The sequence below is a fragment of the Silurus meridionalis genome, chromosome 14 (genome assembly GCF_014805685.1).
Source record: "Silurus meridionalis isolate SWU-2019-XX chromosome 14, ASM1480568v1, whole genome shotgun sequence".
Taxonomy (NCBI): domain Eukaryota; kingdom Metazoa; phylum Chordata; class Actinopteri; order Siluriformes; family Siluridae; genus Silurus; species Silurus meridionalis.
This window is the reverse complement of record NC_060897.1, coordinates 17,417,726-17,444,399: the sequence shown is the minus strand read 5'-3', so window position 1 is coordinate 17,444,399 and position 26,674 is coordinate 17,417,726. Positions and strand designations below refer to the sequence as shown.

The 26,674-nt window shown below is 38.2% G+C and overlaps 1 protein-coding gene across 4 annotated transcripts in view; it reads left to right on the top strand.

The window, feature by feature from the left end:
- crebbpb (CREB binding protein b) overlaps positions 1-26,674 on the top strand; it is a 111,555-nt gene that overhangs the window by 33,042 nt on the left and 51,839 nt on the right. For all 4 annotated transcript variants that reach the window (XM_046865894.1, XM_046865897.1, XM_046865896.1 and 1 more), the window contains 7 exons: positions 1,497-1,740; positions 2,109-2,222; positions 4,897-5,118; positions 5,519-5,621; positions 6,265-6,402; positions 6,544-6,661; positions 26,437-26,608. In XM_046865894.1, the coding sequence (XP_046721850.1) occupies positions 1,497-1,740; positions 2,109-2,222; positions 4,897-5,118; positions 5,519-5,621; positions 6,265-6,402; positions 6,544-6,661; positions 26,437-26,608 (1,111 nt within the window). The remainder of the gene's footprint in view (positions 1-1,496; positions 1,741-2,108; positions 2,223-4,896; positions 5,119-5,518; positions 5,622-6,264; positions 6,403-6,543; positions 6,662-26,436; positions 26,609-26,674) is intronic.

The window sequence follows — 26,674 nt, the reverse complement described above, 5'->3', positions numbered from 1 at the left end:
GCCGAGCCGGAAACCGGAGCGCGTTCAGCGCGAGCCGAGCCGGAAACCGGAGGACAGAATGGTCAGGTCAGAAACAAAAGAACAGAGAATACGCTGGAGAGTGATCAGGGCAAGCCTAAAGACAATCTGGCACTGTCTGGAGGATTCAGGCGTCCTTATAAGTGCCAGAAAATTAGACGCCATATCCGTGCAGCTGGTTGGGAGTGGGCGTTTCCTCTGTGATTGAGGCGGTAATGCCTGAAGTGCTCAAGCGGGCTGACACACACTACATATCCCTAAACTTTTACATTTTTACGTTTTCTTCTTTGCTTATCTTAATTTTCGTCACAATCTTCGCTTTCTGGCTTCGATTCGCCATTTAGCAGCGGCGTCTCAAGCTCGTATCTCAAGTTTTTGCTCGCTTATCAAAGCAAAAAATCGACCGAGTGACCGCTTGTATCTCGTATGTTAGGGCACTTGTATGTCGAGGTACCACTGTATATATATTTTTTATAAAAATGGTCAAACAAATGCACGCTGCATTAACATAGTAATATTGACTGCGACAATTTTGACACACACACACACACACACACACACATACATATATATATATATATATATATATATATATATATATATATATATAAAAATATACATCGGACTATAAGCCGCTACTTTTTTCCCATGTTTTAAACAACAAAGCTGCTAATTTATGGATTTTTCCTGGGTTTTTCACGGTTTCACAAACTTCAAGCCAAAAAACTGAGCGACATAACATTAGACCAATGAAATTTCCGAACGTAAACGAAAAAACGCACTTCGGGAGAAAAACTTTCACCGGTGTTGATTTTTAAACGCACGACGAAGCCAAAAGATAAACTCCCCAGAGAAATACAGTAGTTGTGAAAGGAAGAAGGAAGACAGTGAACAATGACTTACTTGGTAGGCTACTGTTTAGATACAAGCCGTTGTAGCGCATTGAGTCTGGGTGAAGGGATAGCGTGCTAACTCCAGTTGCAAACTAACTCATATAAGCACAGACAGGTTTCCAAAATGCGTGCTTTTTTATTTTTCTTGGCAACAGCGTTATGGGTTAGTCAAAGAAACTTAGAAATGAGCATCAGAAAATAATAAGCACATAATCCACAGTCTCACACCCACACACGCAGTAATACCGGAAGAATGCAGTGACGTGCTGTTCCCAAAATGGCGCTCTGCTCTTAAAGGAGCCACAACATATTTCACCCCTTACACCGTGTAACAGACACTGTCTTTCGGTAAAGCCTGTGTGAAGTTCATTAGTTTCAGTGCAGGGCTTATACACAGGTGCGGCTTATTTATGTTATAAATAAAAATATTTGTAAAATTCAATGGGTGCTTATATAAAGGTGCGCTTTATAGTCCAGAAATTACGGTATATATATATATATATATATATATATATATACACACACACAAATTCCTAATTTCATGCACACTGTGGGTTTTTTTTTTTTTTTTTTTCCTCCATTAAGCTCAATCAGCAAGTGCCTGCTGCAAGTATGATGCCAGGCCAGGGGGCTCCTGCAGCTCCCACAGCCGATCCAGAGAAGCGAAAACTAATCCAGCAGCAGCTGGTTTTGCTGCTGCATGCTCACAAATGCCAGCGCCGGGAACAAGCCAGTGACGAGGTGCGTTCCTGTACGCTGCCCCACTGCCGCACTATGAAGAATGTCCTAAATCATATGACCCACTGTCAGGCTGGCAAATCCTGCCAAGGTGAGTAAATGTGTTCTTATATACTTGTTGGAGTTTGTTTTCTTAATTTATCTGCTTGTAAGCTGCAACACTTTCCTTAAATATGCTAAAAAGTGGAATTTCATGAATAGTTGCCAAGAAATCATGCAGTGCATAATTTTCGATTGTCGCAGACACCCAAAATTATTAACCACTATTTGATAATTCTGTCAATTTTTTGTGAGTTTTTCAGTTTTGTGAAATCAATTTATGATGTGTTCCATTTTCATAGTTAAAAATATAAATTTTAAACACATTAATCTATCAATATTTTTTTTTTAATTGTTGAATTTTGTCTCTTGGTTTTAGTTGAATAAGTTTTATTTTGCATACTGTTTGGCCTTTTTCAGTGGCACATTGTGCATCCTCTAGGCAAATAATTTCTCACTGGAAAAACTGTACTCGGCACGACTGTCCTGTGTGTCTGCCCCTGAAGACTGCCAGTGATAAGAGAAACCAGCAGCGTAAGTCACTGTTTTTTGAATAGGAAACCCCAGGTTTTGGTATCTGTGTCCACCTGTAGCTTTAACTACAGCTGGTTGAAGGCTCACTAAAAATACAGTTCCAAAAGGTTTTTTATTCTCGCTCCAAATTTTATTCTTATTTTCTCTCTAAAAGAATCTGCATATTTAACCAGTGAAATATATAAGGCTAGATTAAGAAAGAATGATAAGAATGTCATTAAGAAAGAAAGCCAGGTACACACTAGGGATTTTTTTGGCAGGGGGTTGCGTTTAAGTGTTGGACTGCTTCAGCTATTTTTTTCTGCATGTCGAATTGGCTGCGGAGCTCGTCTGCGAGAAAGAGAACTCCAAATGCCTAATTAGCTTAGCGAATGAGCACAGGAAATAAACATGGAACATGCTTGTTGTCATTTTTGCACTTTTCAACTTAGCGGACATGATTGAAAAAAGCTGCCAGGTTTTGTTAGTAATGAATGCTGCTTGCTTTATATATTTACAGTTGTAGCGCTTCTGGTTTCCTAATTTAGATGCTGAAAACAAGACTACTGGTATGGGAGTGTTCTGTTATTTCACGCAAGCACAGAACATGCACGCATGGTTTGTTGAGTCAGATGCACCTGGACATTCCTAACACCTATCAGAGGAGCTTCTTTGTGAAGAACTGTATCCCAGGGCCACTCAGGACATGTCCTTTTCACACCGATCAGTAATTTTATGACAAGATACACAGCAGAGAGCTTTGAGATGGTTTGGACATGACAAGAGGTACATGGGTATATCGGCACTAGAATGCTGACGATTGAGCTGCCAGGAGGTAGGAAAAGAGGAAGGCCAAGGAGGAGGTTTATGGATGTGGTGAGGGAAGACATGCAGGTAGCTATCCTACAGATTCTTGATTGGATTAAGAAATAGGGAATTTGGAGACAATGTCATCAGTCTTGTCATGTTCATCAAACCATACCTGAGCAATTTCTGCAATGTGACATGGTATATTTTTCACTGAAAAAGCCACTGCCTTTAGGAAATACTTGGTTTGCAACCGTGTTAATTTGGTGGTATGTGTCAAATTATCATCCCTATGAATGTAAGAACTCAAGGTTTCCCAGCATAACATTGTCCCCGAGGGTCACCTTGGGGAGATGGTAGCTTAGTGGTTAAGGCACTAGACTTTGGAGTCTTGAGTTCAAATCTTAGCCTCACCAAATTGCCACTCCTGGGCCCCTGAACAAGGCCCTTAACCCCATAGCTGCTCAGATGTGTGAATGAAATCAATGACGGTCTCTCTGGATAAGGTGTTTGCCAAATACTGTAAATTTGAATGTTTAGAGATTTACACTGCCTCCACCGGCTTCCGCTTAGTGCATCCTGGTCCTATCTCTTTCTATGGTAAATAATGCAGGTGCAACTTACCTGACTGTAATATTCAAGAGAAATGAGGTTCTTCAGATGAGGCAGCCAGTGTTCCATTGTCAGTTTTCTTATTATGTGCCCATTGTAGGTGCACTCTGACCAGTGTGTGCATGCACAGCACTATGAAACACTTTTTTTGGTGGAATTTTATTTTTTTTGCACTAGAGCTGCTCTTCTGTGGGACTTCAACAGACAAGATAAACATTGTTTTCATTGTTGATTTTGTCTTTTGCACCCATGTCCATGCTTTCTTTTGTAACAGTTGCCCCTCCTTGTACCCCTTTCGGTAGCTACTAAACAGTGCATATTGTGAGAACTAAAGAAACCGGAGGTTTTGTAGATTCTCTTTCCCATTACCCATTAAACCCCTAACAATTTAGTCTTTTTCAAATTTACTTAGGTTCCTGGGGAATTTTCCAGCTTCCAACGCACATTATATTTCAGAAATGACTGTTCATTTTGAACACATTGATAGGTACCAATGCACAATGACCTGCCAGTGAATTTAAAGTTCTGGCTTGGAAGTGTCAATATATCACAAGCTCAAATTCAGTGTAGCAATGTCCCTATGTTTCTGAGGGTCTAGCCCAGTTTTCTTTAGATTAGCAAAGCAGCACAGTGTAGCACAAGCCTGGCACTTTGGGGGAGGGGTCATTGTTTTTCATCTGTCGGTTGATGGTTATTTGGTTATCATCAGTAGATTGAAAGCATTAGCTGTTTATTTTTTTTTTTTAACTAAATAATAAATAGATAATTAAGTCTTGATTTACATAATATAGTGTCAAAGGGTGACAATATTGCTCAAAGATATGTTAAGGCTGCATAATATGGTAATATATAATTTTCGCAATTGACTTCTAGGAACTAATTTTAAATTAAAATGTATTTGTTTATTTCTATAAAACTGTTTATGCAATTTTATTTATACAAATACAATTTAATTGAATTGAGTAATACATCATATATATATTTTTTTTTAATTTCATAGTTTCAATTATAGACATTAGTAAGCTGAATTTTACTAAATGGATCACTGTAGCATGCAATCATTTATATGTTTATTGTCCATTGTTTTTAGTCTGTTTTTAGACATTTTTATATCTTTCAGTATTATGCTTTAAAATGTGCAGAATTTTATTTTTATAAATTCAAATGTGCAGTGAAATTTAGTCAATAAATATTTTGGGTAATGTATTTTTTTTTTTTAACCGGAAACCTTCCTCTTCACAATTAATTGATTCTTTTCCTAATTGCTTTTTTGTAGCCATGCTGAATCCAACTAATGCTGCTATGCAAGCACCTATAGGAGCTGTGGGCACTAGTAAGCCAACTGCTCCTATTATCAGCAGCGGCACTAATATAGACCCAAGCTCTATGCAGAGAGCCTATGCAGCTCTTGGCCTTCCGTATGGAAACCAGTGTGCCACCCAAACGCCGGCACAGACACAGCCACATCAGCAGCAGCTTTGTACCATTAACTCTCTAGGTAAAGTTTGCCAAAACAAGATAAACTCATGTAAAATATAAAAATTGTTGTACACCTTCTGATTTGCATATGGGAATCACATGGTAATATAAAATAAAAATGATCAATTATAAACTATTTCTTTATTTTGTTCATCTTAAATGTAGTTATTCTAAATTTGAATACAGAAAAATGATGAAAAAAAACAATGGGCTTAATGACCACTGTGTAACATGACACAGGCATACAAAAGTGCAAAGAATAACTAATAATTGCATTTAACTTTTTCTTTAACATTTTCATCTATTTCAGTTTCATGAATGCTTTTGTTGTTTAACCATCCAGAACAAAACATTGCATTTTGTGTGTTTGTATGTGATGTGTGTTTGGCATGTGCACATGCACGGTCTCGGCCTTTCAGGCACTAACCAGATGAACTTGGGAGGTAATGGTATAAGCATTCCCACTTCTGATCAGATGAGTCTTCACACTGACTCACCCCTCCCCTCATCCCTCAACAACAAGTGAGTCTGACCCCTTTCTCACCTCCCACCTCTAATGCCTCAGTTCAATAAGTTTGAAAATAGGAAATAGAAATCAGGTTTATATTATTTTTCTTTCTAGCGACAAAGCAGAGATAAAATATGGGCAATTTAATGATGGTTTGTCTATTGGGCACCAAAATCTCATTAGCTAGCCAGCTGCATTCATAATGTACTTAACTTTTCACCATGTAACATTTAACCATATAGTCAATGTTATGGATATAACAAACTAATGCCTGTATGCTAAAGAATGTATTGTTGTAATGTCCTTTAAAAGTTTATTTATTACACCACTTCCCCGATTAACAGACTTATCAGTAGGAATTGCTATGTTTAATAGAATACAATATTTTCTCTTCATGATGGCAAATAAATGATTGACACAGAGACTTTAGTAGCCTACCTAAAGAACATTTAAACCATCTGAATATGTTTCCGGGAGCCATGCATCTCTTATAGTCTGAATTCATCGCTTCCGTTTCTTAATGAAATATTAACCCATATCAGATGTACGTTAATTATATAGAAACTTGTTGGAGATAAAAAGTTTTACATTTGTAGTCACATTTAATGACTTCGGATTTATACTGTTTAGCCTCTAATTGTGATAATGTTTCTATAGACAGCTGATGTCCAATGGCTGTGAAATGAGTGGATTGGTGAATCTGTCATCAACAACAGCGCCCTCTATGCCTGGCATAAAAAAGGCCTGGCATGAACATGTCACGCAGGATCTGCGTAACCACCTAGTGCACAAACTGTGAGTGAAATAATCACTTCTAAATATAGTATAGGTTAATTATAATTGATACAAAATGTGCTTAAGCTGTCAATTTAAATAGAGATACATTTATAACATTACAATTTTCTTTCCACTTTTTTTTTTTTTAATTTCACATAGAGTTCAAGCCATATTTCCCACCCCAGACCCTGCAGCACTAAAGGACAGACGAATGGAAAACTTGGTTGCTTATGCTCGAAAGGTGGAGGGTGACATGTATGAGTCTGCCAACAGCAGGGTATATCACTTCAGTTAATATCACCATAAAACATTAAATATCACATGTACATACAGGTACGTCCCTTTGCATCAACACTTGAATATTAGCTCAGGTGCCTCCCAACTCTCTTGTTTCTTTCTGATGTTCCTACACCTCGATTAGATTCCACGTTTAAAAAAAATATACATATCTGTAGAAGGCTGACAATGCATATCAGAGGGCAGTGAGGGCAAAGGAACTGCCTGCATAGCTCAGAAAAAGGATTGTTGCAAAGCATAGATCTGCTGAACTGAAGATTTTCAAGAGCACAGTGGCATCTATAACTATCCAAGAGCTGTTAAGAGCGTGGATATATTTGAAAGCAGTGTTTTTGCATCGCAGTGTTGACTGAAGATTAAGGTTTTGAAAACAAAGACCAATTTTATTCATGTTAATGTGCCTTTCCTCAACATTGCTGCAAAGTTTTAATTCGCCGAAAAAGTAAATAAACGCGGTCACAAATGGCGCTGGTCAAAGCGCCTTACTTTTGCTCATGGGCTGTTACAGGGACAGAAGCATTTTCAGTTGTTTCAGTGTGGATGAGCAATCTTTGGAAACTGGTTTAAAACGATAATGTTTACACAGAGCATTTAAAAAAAAAAAAAGGCTGTTTTCAAATTTAGCTAAGTGTGGGCCAGCCAGAGCTCTGACTTGAATTCTATTGAACATCTCTGGAGAGACGTGAAATCAAGTCAAGTCAAGTGGCTTTTATTGTCATTTTTACTATACACAGTGGTACACAGTACACAGTAAAAACGAAACAACGTTCCTCCGGAACCCTGGTGCTACACTAAACAACAAAACAACATAAAGTGCATCGAGTGCAGCCTGGTGCAAACAGTGCAAACAAAAGAACAGTACAGACAGACAAGACAAGACAAAAGACAAAAACCAAGTATAGCGCCGACTAGTAAACCTACTGTATACTTAAATATACAGTACTGTGTGAGCAGAAATGTAAAAACTATACCCAGGAGAAAGTACAAACAGAACAAAGCAATGTAGTGCAAAAAAACAGCAGCAAGGAGGTGCAAAGACCGCATGTAAACATTCTACTGAATACAAAAGGTACAAAAACAGCATGTAAACATTATACTGAATACAAGGTGCGAGTATAAATAATAATAAATAAGTAAATGGTGGTGGAGTGGATCGAGATGAGTGATGATTGTGTTTAGTCCAGGTTGTACAGTTCAGTAACACACACAGAGTGTGTGTGTGTGTGTGTGTGTGTGTGTGTGTGTGTGTGTGTGTGTGTAAGTGAGTGTGTGAGTTCTGTTCAGTTCTTTGTATTGAGAAGCCTGATGGCTTGTGGAAAGAAACTGTTGCACAGTCTTGTTGTGACAGCCCGAATGCTTCGGAACCGTTTTCCTGATGGTAGGAGGGTGAAGTATGTGTGTGAGGGGTGTGTGTGATCGTCCACATTGCTGTGTGCTTTGCGGATGCAGCGTGTGGTGTAAATGTCCATGATAGAGGGGAGAGAGACTCCGATGATCTTCTCAGCTGTCCTCACTATCCTCTGTAGGGTCTTGCGATCCGAGACGGTGCAATTCCCAAACCAGGCAGTGATGCAGCTGCTCAGGATGCTCTCAATGGTCCCTCTGTAGAACATGGACAGGATGGGGGGAGGGAGATGGGCTTTCCTCAGCCTTCTCAGGAAGTAGAGACGCTGCTGGGCTTTCTTGGTGATGGAGCTGGTGTTAAGTGACCAGGTGAGGTTGTCCGCCAGATGAACACCAAGGAATTTGGTGCTCTAGACGATCTCCACAGAGGATTCACTTTTTTTTACTATAATTAAAGGGTAAAAAGAAAAATTATATATTTATATATATATATATATATATATATATATATATATATATATATATATATATATATATATATAAAATGTGTATGTATATGTATATGAGTTTATGAGCAATTCTGTCAGAAAACGTAACACTTCTCTCAGAAAATTGTTCCAATTGCAAATGTTTTGGTATTCACCTCCTTATTGTTTTTGTTTGCACTGCAACAACACAATAACCAGAGAAGAAAAGTCAAACTTGATAAGATTTTACACAAAACTCAGGCACCCTGTAAAAATTTCAAGAAATAATTGCTTTATAAGCATGTGATGCTCCTGTAATTTGTATTTAGACACACCTGTGACAAATAGCAGGTGTAGACAATATAGTAATCACACTTGCAACCAGTTAAAATGGGGAAAAGTTAATCAACCTTTGTGTTGTGTCACACTGAGCATGAGGAAAAGAAAGAAGTGTAACGAGTTGTCTGTGGATTTGAGAGAAAAAATTGCTATAAGCCCATCTCCAGAGATTTGAATGTTTCTGTGTCCACTGTGCACAATATCATCAAGAGGTTTACAGCCCATGGCACTGTAGTGATCCTCCCTGGACTTGAACAGAAGAGCAAAATGAATGAAAAATTACAAAAAATGATTGTTCGAATGGTGGATAAAGAACCCCGATTAACTCCGAATTAAATTCAAGCTGATCTGCAGACACAGGGTACAACATTGTCAGCTTGCACTATCCATCGCCATCTGAATGAAAAGAGACACTATGGTAGGAGACCCAGAAGGACACCACTGCTGACACAAACGCATAAAAAAAGCAAGACTGGAGATTGCCAAAACGTATGTGATAAAACCACAATCCTTCTGGGAGAGCATACTGTTGACAGATGAGACAAAAGTAAAGCTTTTTGGTAAAGGACATCATGGCAGCCCCTACAGTCAAACATTGTGGAGGTTCACAAATGTTTTGGGGTTGTTTTGCTGCTTCTTACACTGGATGCCTTGACTGTGTAAACGGTATCATGTTGATTACGGTACCTGTTGATTACCAAAGAATTGTGGGGTGCAACGTAGGGCCAGTGTCAGAAAGCTGCCTCTCCACCAGAGGTCATCGGTCTTTCAGCAGGACAATGACCCGTTAACAAATTACTAAAAGCACTCAGAAATGGTTACAAAGTGCTGGAGAGTTCTGAAATGGCCAATAATCAGTCCAGATCTGAATCCCATAGACCACCTGTGGAGAGATCTAAAAAAAAGCAGTTGGAAGAAGGCATCCTCCAATGGAGACCAAAATAGAACTTTTGGGTCATAACTCCACTAAATGTGTTTGGAGGAAGAAGAATGATGAGTACCATCCCAAGAACACCATCCCTACTGTGAAGCATGGGGGCGGTAGCATCATGCTTTGGGGGTGTTTTTCTGCACATGGGACAGGGCGACTGCACTGTATTAGGGAGAGGATGACCGGGGCCATGTATTGCGAGATTTTGGGGAACAACCTCTTTCCCTCTGTTAGAGCACGACGATGCCAAAAGATAAACTCCCCAGAGAAATACAGTAGTTGTGAAAGGAAGGAGGAAGACAGTGAACAATGACTTACTTGGTTGGCTACTGTTTAGATACAAGCCGTTGTAACGTGTTGAGTCTGGGTGAAGGGATAGCTCACTAACTCCAGTTGCAAATGAAATCATATAAGCACAGACAGGTTTCCAAAACTCGTGCTTTTTTATTTTTCTTGGCAACAGCGTTATGGGTTAGTCAAAGAAACTTAGAAATAAGCATCATAAAATAATGAGCACATAATCCTCATTCTCCACAGGCACACGCACACATGCAGTACTACCGGCAGAATGCAGTGCCATGCTGTTCCCAAAATGGTGCTCTGCTCTTAAAGGAGCCACAACATATTTCACCCGTTACACCGTGTAACAGACACTCTCTTTCGGTAAAGCCTGTGTAAAGTTCATTATTGTTAGTGTTTCACTGCAGCTTATACACAAGGTGCGGCTTATTTATGTTAAAAATAAAAATATTTGTAAAATTCAAGGGTGTGCTTTATAGTCCGGAAATTACGGTGTATGTGTATATATGTATATGTGTATATATATGTATGTGTGTGTGTGTGTGTGTGTGTGTGTGTGTGTGTGTGTGTGTATATATATAATATATGTGTGTGTGTGTGTGTGTGTGTATATGTGTGTGTATATATATATATATATATATATATATATATATATATATATATATATATATATATATATATATATATATATACAGGAGTGCAGAATTATTAGGCAAATGAGTATTTTGACCACATCATCCTCGTTATGCATGTTGTCTTACTCCAAGCTGTATAGGCTGGAAAGCCTACTACCAATTAAGCATATTAGGTGATGTGCATCTCTGTAATGAGAAGGTGTGGTCTAATGACATCAACACCCTATATCAGGTGTGCATAATTATTAGGCAACTTCCTTTCCTTTGGCAAAATGGGTCAAAAGAAGGACTTGACAGGCTCAGAAAAGTCAAAAATAGTGAGATATATTGCAGAGGGATGCAGCAGTCTTAAAATAGCCAAGCTTCTGAAGCGTGATCATCGAACAATCAAGCGTTTCATTCAAAATAGTCGACAGGGTCGCAAGAAGCGTGTGGAAAACCAAGGCGCAAAATAACTGCCCGTGAACTGAGAAAAGTCAAGCGTGCAGCCGCCAAGATGCCACTTGCCACCAGTTTGGCCATATTTCAGAGCTGCAACATCACTGAGTGCCCAAAAGCACAAGGTGTGCAATACTCAGAGACATGGCCAAGGTAAGAAAGGCAGAAAGTCGACCACCACTGAACAAGACACACAAGCTGAAACGTCAAGACTGGGCCAAGAAATATCTCAAGACTGATTTTTCTAAGGTTTTATGGACTGATGAAATGAGAGTGAGTCTTGATGGGCCAGATGGATGGGCCCGTGGCTGGATTGGTAAAGGGCAGAGAGCTCCAGTCCGACTCAGACGCCAGCAAGGTGGAGGTGGAGTACTGGTTTGGGCTGGTATCATCAAAGATGAGCTTGTGGGGCCTTTTCGGGTTGAGGATGGAGTCAAGCTGAACTCCCAGTCCTACTGCCAGTTTCTGGAAGACACCTTCTTCAAGCAGTGGTACAGGAAGAAGTCTGCATCCTTCAAGAAAAACATGATTTTCATGCAGGACAATGCTCCATCACACACGCCCAAGTACTCCACAGCGTGGCTGGCAAGAAAGGGTATAAAAGAAGAAAATCTAATGATATGGCCTCCTTGTTCACCTGATCTGAACCCCATTGAGAACCTGTGGTCCATCATCAAATGTGCGATTTACAAGGAGGGAAAACAGTACACCTCTGAACAGTGTCTGGGAGGCTGTGGTTGCTGCTGCACGCAATGTTGATGGTGAACAGATCAAAACACTGACAGAATCCATGGATGGCAGGCTTTTGAGTGTCCTTGCAAAGAAAGGTGGCTATATTGGTCACTGATTTGTTTTTGTTTGGTTTTTGAATGTCAGAAATGTATATTTGTGAATGTTGAGATGTTATATTGGTTTCACTGGTAAAAATAAATAATTGAAATGGGTATAAATTTGTTTTTTGTTAAGTTGCCTAATAATTATGCACAGTAATAGTCACCTGCACACACAGATATCCCCCTAAAATAGCTAAAACTAAAAACTACTTCCAAAAATATTCAGCTTTGATATTAATGAGTTTTTTGTGTTCATTGAGAACATGGTTGTTGTTCAAATTAAATCCTCAAATAAAATTAATCCTCAAAAATACAACTTGCCTAATAATTCTGCACTCCCTGTATATATACACACACAGTATATCATAAAGTGAGTGCATTACATTTCAGCAACCATTTTACTATATGATCTTAAGGGACAATATTTTAGAAATGAATTGGATATACTTTAGCGTATGTGCAGCGCAGCTTGATTAGCAGTATAGATTTATTGTCCACTGAAAATAATTCAACATACAGCCATTCTTTTTATATATTTGCATTTATTTTTATTTATTTCCTTTGCTGCTGTAACAAAGAAATTTCCCCACTGTGGGACGAATAAAGGTATATCTTATCCTATCCTATTATTCATTATTGTATAAATAGCTGTCAACAAAAGTGAGTACAACCTAAGTGAGAATGTCAAAACTGTGTCCAAAATGTAAATCTTTTGTCTAAACATCATTGTTATCTAGCACTGCCTTAATCCTCCTCGGCCTGGAATTTACCAGAGCTGCACCTGTTGTTGCTGGGATCCTCTTCCATGCCTCCATACTGACATCACAGATCAGCTGGATGTTAGACACATGGCGCTTCTTCACCTTCCGCTTCAGAATGTCACAGTTCGTGTTGGAATCCATGTTAACCCGTAATGAACCACACCTCCCCAGTACAAGCAGCACTCGTGCAGCCCCAGACCATGATGCTGCCACCACCATGTTTGACTGTAGGCAAGACACAATTTTCTTGTTACTCCTGACCAGGGTGTCACCAAACAAGGTGGACCCATCTGAGCCAAACAAGTTGATCTTAGTCTTATCAGACCACAGGACATGGTTCCAGTAAATCATGCTCTTGGACAGGTTGTCTTCAGCAAATCATTTGCAAGTTTTTTGTGAGCCATTTAGAGAAGAGGCTTCCTTATGGGACAGTTGTTCTTTTCAAGCCTATTAGCTTGCTTAGTTTATCTGTTCCATTCTCTTTTTATAGCATTTGACTACTTCAACAGTGACTTATCTGTTTTTAGACTGATGTACTGTATGGCTTTACTACGTTTAAATGCTTGCTGTCAATGTATGTATATTCAATTTATACATATATCATTCAATTATTATACAAAATGAAATGATTTATATTCTTGATGCTTATATCTTCACAACTAAACAAAATAGGGGGGAGGGGTTTAAGTCATGGTTAGATTTTAGTACGGTTACAGGATAGAAATGCAAAACAAAATTGTTGGTCATTTTTTAATAACGCAGTTTATTAGTAACGTTTGTGAACATCAGCAGTTTACAGTTGAAGAATTTTAAATAAAATGCTTGCTTTGTTAATATATCAAATATTTTTATATTTTATAAAAAAATTAAACGAATAAATAAATAAAATGCAACACAGTTATTATATTAATTAAATTGTGTAATCAATTGAATTGGCACAAATTAAATTAATTAAATAAAATAAAAATGTTTGACTGTAGGCAAGACACAATTTTCTTGTTACTCCTGACCAGGGTGTCACCAAACAAGGTGGACCCATCTGAGCCAAACAAGTTGATCTTAGTCTTATCAGACCACAGGACATGGTTCCAGTAAATCATGCTCTTGGACAGGTTGTCTTCAGCAAATCATTTGCAAGTTTTTTGTGAGCCATTTAGAGAAGAGGCTTCCTTATGGGACAATGGCCATGCAAACCGACTTGTTACAGTGTGCAGTCGCCTTTGAGCTTCTGCAACCTCTAAAGCAATGCTGGCAGCATTCATGTGTCTGTTATTTTTTTTTAATTTAAGCTAGATTGAAGCTAGGACTGAACTTCTTTGATCGATCCTTGTGAGGCCTGTTCTGAGTGGAACCCGTCTTGGAAAACCTTTGTATGACCCTGGTCACTGCACTGTAACTCAGTTTCAGGGTTGTTACTGATCTTATAGCTTAGGCCATCTTTGTGGAGAGCAACAATTTTTATCCTGAAATCCTCAGAGTTTTCATTGCCATGAGGTATCATTTTGAACATCCAGTGGTCAGTATGAGAGAACTGCACTCAAAGCACCAAATCTTGCTCTAATACTAGAAACACAAATTTGTATGGTCTTGTCAAGCAGACAAAAACATGAACATGATGAATAAGACATGTGGCTTTGCATGGTTACACGACATGCTGCTGCTATAACTTAGGGGGTGTACTCCCATTTGTTGCCAGGCATTTTCACAATAATAGCTGTATGTTGAGTTATTCTCAGAGGACAGTAAATCTATACTTCTATATAACTGCACACTGGCTGCTCTAAAATATATCTTAAATAAATATAAGTTCAATTTCTCTAGTATTGTCCGTTTCTGAACGGACAATACTAGAGAAATTGATATACTAAAATGAGAAATTTAGAGAAATTTATATACTAGAAATATAGAGAAATATAGAGAAATTTATATACTAAAATGGTTGCTGAAATGTGAGGGGTGTAAATACTGTTTGTTTGTATGTATGTATGTATGTATGTATGTGTATAATAGGGCTGCAACAACTAATCGATAAAATCATTCATAATCAATAATGAAATTCGTTGTCAACAAATGGCAATTATCAATTAATTGGGCTGCTCCAGTTACATCAGCTTGGTAAGCAGAAACTGTATAATCCTCATAATGTGAAAATGGTATAGTTTAATGAAGTGCTGCTGTGTAAACTATTTGTTTGCTAACTTCGGGACAGTTGTTCTTTTCAAGCCTATTAGCTTGCTTAGTTTATCTGTTCCATTCTCTTTTTATAGCATTTGACTACTTCAACAGTGACTTATCTGTTTTTAGACTGATGTACTGTATGGCTTTACTACGTTTAAATGCTTGCTGTCAATGTATGTATATTCAATTTATACATATATCATTCAATTATTATACAAAATGAAATGATTTATATTCTTGATGCTTATATCTTCACAACTAAACAAAATAGGGGGGAGGGGTTTAAGTCATGGTTAGATTTTAGTACGGTTACAGGATAGAAATGCAAAACAAAATTGTTGGTCATTTTTTAATAACGCAGTTTATTAGTAACGTTTGTGAACATCAGCAGTTTACAGTTGAAGAATTTTAAATAAAATGCTTGCTTTGTTAATAATATATCAAATATTTTTATATTTTATAAAAAAATTAAACGAATAAATAAATAAAATGCAACACAGTTATTATATTAATTAAATTGTGTAATCAATTGAATTGGCACAAATTAAATTAATTAAATAAAATTAAAAAAATATATATTGTTTACATTTATTAGACCCCATTTAGGTAATACAAGTGTGTATATAAGTGTGTGTTCTACATTTAAAATTTTATTTTCTAAAGATATGATCTACGTAAATGTTCTGCTTTTTTTTTTTTTTTGCATACTTTAACAAATGTCTTCATTCCTTCAGTCCTTCATGCATTCCCTCCCTCGATGTGTGGAATTGTCAGGTTTTTTTTTCTTTTAAGAGAAATAATTTTTCATATATATATATATATATATATATATATATATATATATATATATATATATATATATATATATAAAATGTTATAAGTCTATGTTTTGGCAGTAATAAATAAATAAATTTGTGCTCAAAGTGGTAGTTGGAGACCAAACAAAGTTGCGGTCTGCCACTTAATACATTCCTGAGGAAACTCGGATTGTAACTATTATGTTCTGTAAGAGGGATTGCATTTGGTATGCACGGCGCATCAACAGAAAGCCCTGTACCAAATGTGTGTACCACTACACCTCTAATATATATATATATATATATATATATATATATAGAGATATATATATATATATATATATATATATATATATATATATATATATATATATATATATATATATATATATATATATATATATATATATATAGAGAGATATATATATATATATAGATATATATATATAGATATATATAGATATAGATATAGATATAGATATATATAGATATATATACAGAGTGATGAAAATAAGTATTTGAACAACCTGCTATTTTGCAAGTTCTCCCACTTAGAAATCATGGAGGGGTCTGAAATTGTCATCGTAGGTGCATGTCCACTGTGAGAGACATAATCTATATGTATAATTTTTTAACTATTTATTTGTATGCTACAGCTGCAAATAAGTATTTAAACACCTGAAAAAGTTAATGTTAATATTTGGTACAGTAGCCTTTGTTTGCAATTACAGAGGTCAAACGTTTCCTGTAGTTTTTCACCAGGTTTGCACACACTGCAGGAGGGATTTTGGCCCACTTCTCCACACAGATCTTCTCTAGATCAGTCAGGTTTCTGGCCTGTCGCTGAGAAACACGGAGTTTGAGCTCCCTCCAAAGATTCTCTATTGGGTTTAGGTCTGGAGACTGGCTAGGCCACGCCAGAACTCCTTGGTTATCCTGGCTGTGTGCTTCGGGTCATTGTCATGTTGGAAGACCCAGCCTCGACCCATCTTCAATGCTCTATCTGAGGGAAGGAGGTTGTTCCCCAAAATCTCGCAATACATGGCCCCGGTCATCCTCTCCTTAATACAGTGCAGTCACCCTGTCCCATGTGCAGGAAAACACCCCCAAAGCATGATGCTACCACCCCCATGCTTCACAGTAGGGATGGTGTTCTTGGGATGGTACTCATCATTCTTCTTCCTCCAAACACGTTTAGTGGAATTATGACCCAAAAGTCCTATTTTGGTCTCATCTGACCACATGACTTTCTCCCATGACTCCTCTGGATCATCCAAATGGTCATTGGCAAACTTAAGAAGTGCCTGGACATGTGCTGGTTTAAGCAGGGGAATCTTCCATGCCATGCATGATTTCAAACCATGACGTCTTAGTGTATTACCAACAGTAACCTTGGAAACGTCGGTCCCAGCTCTTTTCAGGTCATTGACCAGCTCCTCCCGTGTAGTTCTGGGCTGATTTCTCACCTTCCTTAGGATCATTGAGACCCCATGAGGTGGGATCTTGCATGGAGCTCCAGTCCGAGGAAGCTTGACAGTCATGTTTAGCTTCTTCCATTTTCTTTTTTTATTTATTTTTTTTTATTATATTTTTATTTATTTTTCACTAAAACAAAATAACAGAGCCGATCAGTCAACACACACAGCATACACTCAAGCATATTAATAACAACAATATAATGCTAATATGGGAAAGTGAACATGGAAAGGCAAAGGGCAAATCAAAACAGGATGGAAACAACTACAAATGGGTAAACAAAACACAAAAAAGAACATAAATCAGGGCTAGGGTCTTGCCTGCAGAGTAAGTAAATCCCACAAAGCGGCCCATATCCGCCAAAATACATCGGATTTATTCTGTAAGTCGTATGTAAGTTTTTCCAAAGGGAGAAGATTAGCCATTTGTGCTAAACACATCTTTAAAGTTGGTACCTTTGGAGATGACCAGAGAATAAGATTGCATTTCTTCGCCAGATAAGTAATAATATTTAACAAAGACTGTGAGTCAGTAGAGAAATTCAATGATGTTTTGCAGTTTAGTAAATAAATAGTTCTAGACAAAGTAAATTGTCTATCCAGCGTCTTCTGAACCATATCATGTACCTCCTGCCAAAAAGGTTTGATGTTCTTACAGTCCCAAAATAAATGCATCAAAGTTCCTATTTCAGATTTGCATTTAAAACACATCTGAGATACATGTGGGTACATTTTGTGGAGGCGTACTGGGGTAAGATATATCCTGTATATAAATTTTAAGTTTTGTTCATGCACAGACCTTGAGATAGATTTATAAAAAACCTTCTCTCGTATGGAGAGCCATTTGTCATCAGTAAATGACTGGCCCATATCCCTTTCCCAAACCTTTCTCAAAGGATCCAATGGAGAAGAGGTCCCTGATAACAAAGAATACAGACAAGAAATCTGCCCCTTTAGCGCCCCCGGAAGAAGATTATCTTCAACATCAGAAAGTTCCCAGCAAATTTTCCCCTGTCTCACTTTAGACTGAATAAAATGATGTAGTTGGAGAAATTTGAAATTATCTGTTTTGGGGATTTGGTAATCTATCCTAAGTGTCTCAAAAGATTTAAAGACCTTTCCTGTAAATAAATCAGCCAAATTAGATATACCCTTTTCTGCCCAGGCCAGAAGGCCAATACCGGCTAACGAGTCACGGAAGTCAGGGTTCAAAGCAATCGGGGATTGCATGGACAAATTCTTGGGGACATTAAGATATCTCCTGACATCATCCTCAATTCCCAGCTACTGGGTGGACCTCCCTAAAGTTATGGATAAATGGAAGGGATGTTAGCAGTCTTGGCGCATATGCAAAAGATTCCATACTGACCCACAAGGAGTCTGTATCATTTAAAAACCACCTAAGCAATTGTTTAATCTGAGCAGCTCAATAAAATAGCTTCATATTGGGCAAAGAGCCATCCCCACACTCCCTCGGCTTCAAAAGAGAAGCAAGTTTAATCCTAGGTTTTTTGTCCCATACAAACCTACCAATAGCTGCATTCAGATCTTTAAAAAAGTTCTGGTCCAAGTAACAGTGTAAACACTGAAGTAAATAGAGTAAACTAGGGAGCACATTAATTTTGATTGTATTAATTCTTTCAAATAAAGAAATTGGTAAAGGGGCCCATCTATTCGTGTCATGCTTAAGTTTCGCCATTAAGGGTTAGTAGTTCTTAGAGAATTAATCCTTTAAGTCAGAGGTTATGTGTATGCCCAAATAAAGAAACCCAGAGTCAGTGATGTGAAAGGGACAATGTAACTTAACCGGTTGTGGGGTATTTAAAAATATGGCCTGGGATTTTCCAAAACTGACCAAAACGATTAATTGTCTCCAACAGACTGGGAATGTATAACTGTGGCTGTTTTAAGTAAAGAAGAACATCATCCGCATATAATAAAAGACTGTTCCATCCCACCTGCCATCACCCCCCGGATGCCCCTATGCATGCGAATACTTTCCGCCAAAGGCTCGATATATAAGGCAAACAAGAGTGGCGACAGGGAACAGCCCTGACGGCAACCTCTTTGGATCGAAAGTCTACCTGATAGTAAACCGTTAGTATTAACCACAGCTGATGGGCTAGAGTAAAGGAGCTTCACTAATTTGATAAAGTTAGAGCCCAAATTGAACTTATCCAACACTTGAAATAAAAACCTCCACTCAGCCCTGTCGAAAGCTTTCTCTGCATCCAGAGATATTATAGCAGCCGGGTCACCATCTACAGACAACCTTTCTTCCAACAAGGTTATCAACTACTGGCATAAAAATAGTCGACAGCACATGCCAAAACTTTTCGTAAAATTCCAGAGGAAAGCCATCCAACCCTGGGGCCCTCCTACTAGGCATAGACTGAATAGCAACTTTTGTCAGAGGGGTATTGAGAAAAGCCTGGTCCTCGTCTGAGATTGAGGGTAGGGGTATCCTATCCAAAAACGTGGCAGGGTCTTGGGGTGCGCAAGAGGAGGTGTACAGATTCTCATAGAAATCTTTAAAACTGGAGTTTATTACAGCAGGATCATGTGAAACTACTCCCTCAGTGATTTCAATGGCCCTAATGGACCTTTCAGCCTGTTCACATTTAAGTTGATATGCCAAGAGATGATTGGGTTTATTCCCAAACTGATAAAACCTTTGCCTGCTGAACATCACTAACTTTTTTACATGTTCCAAATAGTTTAAGTTTAGCTTAGACCTGGCACCAATTAGAAGATTCCAGTTGTTTTGCATGGGTGATAGTTTATGAATCAATTCCAATCTTTTAACCTCCTCCTCTAATGTTTTCCTGTTCTCTGCCTTCTGTTTTTTACGCCACGTGGTAAAAGAGATAATGTGGCCCCTTAAGGTGGCCTTAGCCGCATCCCATTTAGTGGTGTTGTCAACTGGACAGAATTCGTTATCCTGCCAGTACTGGGATATTTTTTCTTCAAGAAACTGGCAGAACGCATTGTCATTAAGGAGAGAACTTTTACATTTCCAGTCAGATCCTGTTAAATCTAAATACACTGGGCTATGGTCCGAAAGAACCACTGGACCGATTTCACAGGATCTCATACAATTAACAAATCTGGAAGGCAAGAATAAATAGTCTAATCTGGAATAAGAATTATCGGGAGAGGAATAAAATGTAAAATCCTTGACCCCTGGGTGCAGCTCCCTCCATACGTCCACTAAGCCTGAAGCGTGACACATATTTTGCAGAGTTCTTGAAGAACGGGCAGATGATCTCGTGAAAGATGATCTGTCTAACCTACCATCTATGACACAGTTAAAGTCCCCAGCCATAATCCCCAGGCCATTACACTTATGATTAAACAATAGGACCATTTTTGATATAAAGTCAGGGCTGTCCTCATTTGGGGCATACACATTTAAAACAGTAAGAGGTTTTCCTAAGATGCGACCAGTAATCAGAACAAATCTGCCTTCAGGATCTTTTTCAACCTGTTCTAAGATGAAAGGAAAATTTTTATGTATCAAAATGGCCACGCCCTGTTTATTCGACGAGAAAGAACTAAAATAACCTTCTCCAACCCAGTCCCTTTTAAGCTTTAAATGTTCGGCGTCTGACAAATGCGTCTCCTGTAGGAGTGCGATAGTTACCCTTTCCTTCTTCAAGAATGTCAGAACTTTCTTTCTTTTGACTACGTTACCCATGCCCTTCACGTTCCATGTGACCACCCTAGTCAGATCAGACATACAGCAGTGCTGCTTAAAGTATTTAAATGCTGTGGACCGACAGGAGTAAGATTAAGACAACATAACTCTGTAACATAACCGGCTCTCCTAAACATAAACAAAAACCCCCACCAACCCTCCCCCCTCTGCCCTATCCCTAAACGATAGGACTCACATATCAACTCGTCACACACACCATCCACCAACACCTCCATTGACCACCCAGAAACAAGACAGACAGAAAGAACCCCTTAAAAACTTCTAGAGATAAACAAAGTCCACCATAAATTACCTTAACAAGAAAAAATATCAATTAAATACAACCTATAAAGAAAGAGAAGAAAAAAAGTTGTGGACATGTAATTAAATGGCTTTTTTTTAACTAAAAAGGAAAAATAATAAGATAAATAAATAAATAAACCTTAGTGCAGACCGGCATAACAGTCCTAAATATAGAACTGAAGTTCGTCCAAACAAACAAAATTCCACCGAATGGTCCTGCAACAAACTGAAAAAGCCATATAATTGTGTTCAAGTTCAGTAAGGAGAAACATGAAACGCCCTCGAAGTGATTGAAGGAATGGAAAAAAACGGGAATAATCCTATTGTCTACAGAAAAGCAAAAGATCACTCGGCTGCGTCCAGAAAGTTAGTAGCTGCCTCCACAGTGTCAAATAGAATTATCTTTTCATTGTGTAAACAGCGGAGTCTAGCTGGATAAGCAAAGCCACGGTATAACCCTCGATCCACCATTCTTTTACACACGCCTCCAAACACTTGCCGTTTCCGCACAATCTCCGCCGATAAATCTGGAAAAAAGCGTAACGTGGCACCACTATGGTTTACCGGTGTTTTCCTGGCAGCTCTCAAAACCACCTCTTTTACTGGGAAGCGGAGGAACCGCACAATAACACTCCTCGGCGGTGCGTTCGGTGTTAAATGAGGCGGAAGGGGGGCTCTGTGCGCTCTCTCGATCTCGATAGCAGGGAAACCTGTGGGAAGCTGAAGCCAAACCGGAAACATAGACTGTAATAAAGTAGCTTTCTCAGGAAGCCCAACAATCCTCATGTTTTTACGGCGACCCCGGTTTTCCAGATCAAATAAGTGAAGTGTCCGATTTGAGGCCAGCACTAGCCTCTTCCCCTTCTCCATCACGTGCGGCGGTGTTTTTCTTTTTCTCCTTACTTTTCTGTGACCTTGTAGATGAAAAAATAGGAAAATCCTTATCCCCACCACCTTCCATTTCCTTCACGCTATCGAAATAGCACAAAATATGCAGAAAATAGGGCTGAATTAAAAAAAAAAATACGGCGTTCTAAAGCGGAGCAAAACTCTTAAGCTGCCATCTTGATCAGGGTCACATGACCACCCCCTTTTTCCATTTTCTAATGATTGCTCCAACAGTGGACCTTTTTTCACCAAGCTGCTTGGCAATTTCCCCGTAGCCCTTTCCAGCCTTGTGGAGGTGTACAATTTTGTCTCTAGTGTCTTTGGACAGCTGTTTGGTCTTGGCCATGTTAGTAGTTGGATTCTTACTGATTGTATGGGGTGGACAGGTGTCTTTATGCAGCTAACGACCTCAAACAGGTGGACATTTTAAAGGCAGACTAACAGGTCTTTGAGGGTCAGAATTCTAGCTGATAGACAGGTGTTTAAATTAGGGATGTCAACGATTAATCGACGATCGAAATAATTGTCGATAAATATTTTAATCGATAAACCTTATCGATGGTCGATTAAGCATGATCACCATTAACGTGCATAGTTTGAGATGTAGGCAGCTAGCTGGTTTGCCAACCGCCAAAAGAGGACGACGCACGCGGCTTATGCCAAAACATGTAAAGTACAGCAGTTGTGAAGGAAAATGAAGCGAGCACGCAAGAGTTTTGTTTGGGATCATTTTATTTTAAATGGTGATAATGTTAATTGCAAACATTCTGCCTGTGTTTTAAAATATAATACATCAACGAGCACCATGATATATCATTTGAAAAAAGTGCATCCAGCGGTTTCCGGGACAGGATTTGATTCGACACAACCAACAATAACCTCCATTTTAGCCGGGAAAAAGGTAGGAACTCAGAAGGCAGAAGAAATAACTGAACGACTGTGCAAAATGATTGCAAATGACATGTTGCCTATAAGCGTCATCGAAGGTGGTGGTTTTCGAGAGTTGATTAATTTCATTAAGCCAGACTACAACATACCATCAAGAGCCGCGAAAACCAGCCGACTAGAAGATGCTGATAAATAGCAATTATTATGTTTCCAAACTAATTTTTTTAATTCTTCTTAATTGTATTAATTGTATTAATTAAAATGTGTTAAATATATTAATCTATCCTTAGCAAACATTCCTAAAATGCAAAAACTGAAAAAGTGTATTTGATTTTCATTCACTTTATTTCCGTGAAAATAGCTGCCGTTGTTGTTCAATAGAATATACAAAATAGGCTCATTAAAACACAAACGTACACACTCACACGAGATGAAATGTGCGTAGATCTTTACAAAATACACATGGATTATAAAGCATGTGAAAAAGCGCACACAAGATTAAATGCACTTAGAACGCTTGGATTATGAACTGGGTTGAGCGAGCGGAGTGGAATCTTCAGAAAGGCGCTCTGCGCTCTTAAGGAAATATTACCACTCCGCTTCGCTCAGCTCATATGCCAGAGTGCATCTGAGACTGCGTTATATTAGTCATTGTATTTGAATTAAATAATTATATGAAATGATCAATCGATTCATTTTATAATCCTACTAGCCTTTTATTTACAGTAAAAACCCTTTCCTTTGTGGGAGGACGCTTGCGTTTTTAGTGTCATTGCACAACAATTCATGCGATAACTACTGTAGACGCATCTTGCAGTATGAAGGTTAACGATTAATCGATTAATTGATCGTTAATTTAAACGACGATTGATCATGAGAATTTGTCGAAATTGACATCCCTAGTTTAATTACTTATTTGTAGCTGTATCATACAAATAAATAGTTTAAAAATCATATATTGTCATTTCTGGATTTTTTTTTTAGATTATGTCTCTCACAGTGGACATGCACCTACGATGACAATTTCAGACCCCTCCATGATTTCTAAGTGGGAGAACTTGCAAAATAGCAGGGTGTTTAAATACTTATTTTACTCACTATATATATATATATATATATATATATATATATATATATATATATATATATATATATATATATATACACACACACACAAACACACAGACATGGGCAAAAGTTTTGAGAATGACACAAATATTAATTTTCACATAGTCTGCTGCCTTGGTTTTTATAATGCCAGTTTGCATGTTCTTCAGAATGTTATGAAAAGGGATCAGATTAATTGCAAAGTCCCTCTTTGGCACAAAAAAAATAAATTTCCACTGCTTTTCAACCCTGCCACAAAACCAGCAGATATCATGTCAGTGATTATCTCTGACACAGGTCAGAGTATTGTTTTGACAGTTTTTGACAAACTCCAAGCATTCATTATGCAAAAAATAGGTTGCCATCAGTCAGGATTTGGCCCAGAATTTGATTGACAGCATGCCAGAGTGAATTGAAGAGGTCTTGAAAATGAAGGGTCAACACTGCAAATATTGACTCTGCATAAACTTAATAAAATTTGACACTAATTAAATGCTCATAATTATACTTCAGTATACCATAGTAACGTCTGACAAAAAGATCTAAAAACACTGAAACAGCAGACTTTGTTTTGGCCATGTTTAGCCTGCCAAAACTCAAATGGAATCGCAATTTCAAGAACAGAAAGCTGTCAACCAATAGCCAATAGGGGAAATGCCAGTAATAGACAATTTTGCGGAATGAAATTGTGGAGGACATTATGATTCGCTCAGATACACCAAGCAGCCATGCAAGCTATTGCTATTTAAATGACATGGTAATGACTCATAAGACAGGGAAATACAGTTGCAAATGGGCTTTGCATTTCCATTTGAAATTTGGCAGTCACTGTGCGTTTGCGAAAACGTTAATGCAAGATTTGCAGTCGCATTTGGATTTTGTCAATTTATGTATCCACATAAGAACAAGTGCAAATACAATTGGCATTTCCTTTTGAAAATTGTTTGGAATATAGAATATTAATTCTTCGTGACATGGATTCCAAGATGTTTGAGATTTTTTCATGTTCATGATTGCATTCTTGCAGATATTCCAAGTAATTTTATTGTGCTGCGGGTCTACCTTCTGATGTACAAGTTGGTATTAAAAAGTTCCAAGGCTAGTTTTTTATCATGCCAACAGATGACCGCATAAGGGCTGCATGCACAGTCACATGAATCACCGATCTTCATAAGTCAGTGTGCCAAAAGACATTATTCTTTGTACATCCGGAGCTGTGCAACTGGTGCTATTCTGAACACATGCGTTACCACATCTGTGATTTCATCATGGACAGCAAGTTAGAACAAAGAACAAATGTGAAATTCTGTGTGAAACTGACCAAATCTGCCACAGAGATGTTTGATTCGACAAGTTTATGTTTTGAGTGGCACGTGCTCTTCAAGAGCGGAAGAACTTCACTGGAAGACAAAGAGAGGTCAGGAAGACCATCAACAAGCTCAACCCCTGAAAATGTCTAAAGCATTCAGCAACTTATGCATGATGATCATTGGAGAACAGTCCACAACATTGCTGCCATTGTCTGTCATACAGAGCAGTCCAGGCAATCCTCATGTGTGATATGAACATGCACCGTGTTTCTGCCCAGGCTGTTTGTTCCCAGGCTGCTGACCCAGGAGCAGAAGGAACACTGCATTGAATTCTGCTAAGAACTCTATTAGCATGTTGTGGATAACCCATCCTTCATGAAACTTAGAAGGAGATAGGTCCATAGGTACGACCCTGAGATGAAGCAACAGTCTTCACAATGAAAGAACCCATCATCTCCCTAACGACTTAAAAAGGCAAGGCAGGTCTGCAGTCTGAACAAGGACTTGTGGATCGTCTTTTACGACATTTGCGACACTGTGCATTAAGAATTCGTTCCGATCTGCCAGACCGTCGATAGTGAGTTCTACTGCCAGGTTTTAAGGCGTCTGAGGGAGGACCTTCGGCGAAAGAGAGAGAGCTGGAACCGAGCTAGTCTTGAATCTTTTGACACCACCTCATAGAATAAGCATCAGTTTGAAAAGATGTCTTGAAGGAAGCAGATGCTAACCTTCCACCTTCCCAGCTAATATATGTTGTCTGATGGAGAGTTTTTGTGTTGGAATTGGACAAGAAAGCAAAATTAGGAAGCAATTAGAAACCCTGTTAATAATAAAGCAAATACTAAAGATACAGTTGAAGGCACTAAATGTATTATGCAGTGCAAAACTAACTTTGATCAACATGTCTTGTTTTCACTGCATGACAGTAAAACAACCACCTGCTCTCACAATATTTAGTTGGCTCTCATAAGATCTTAGTTCTTATTCACATTTTTATATTAACCCATTATCTATACTGTATGCATGGCTCTAAATTGTTTTTAACATTTTATATATTCTATTAGGATGAGTATTACCACTTCCTAGCTGAGAAGATTTACAAGATTCAAAAGGAGCTGGAAGAAAAAAGAAAATCAAGGCTTCCCAAAGAACCTTTGTTGGGCACTCCAGGGTTACAACAGGCTGGCATTCCACAGCTTAATTCCATAGGATTTGCACAACCCACCCAGCCGGCAAGTAAGGATGAACTTGTTTGCCTAATAACTAGTAATATTATTTAGCAATAATGCCTAGTATTATTGT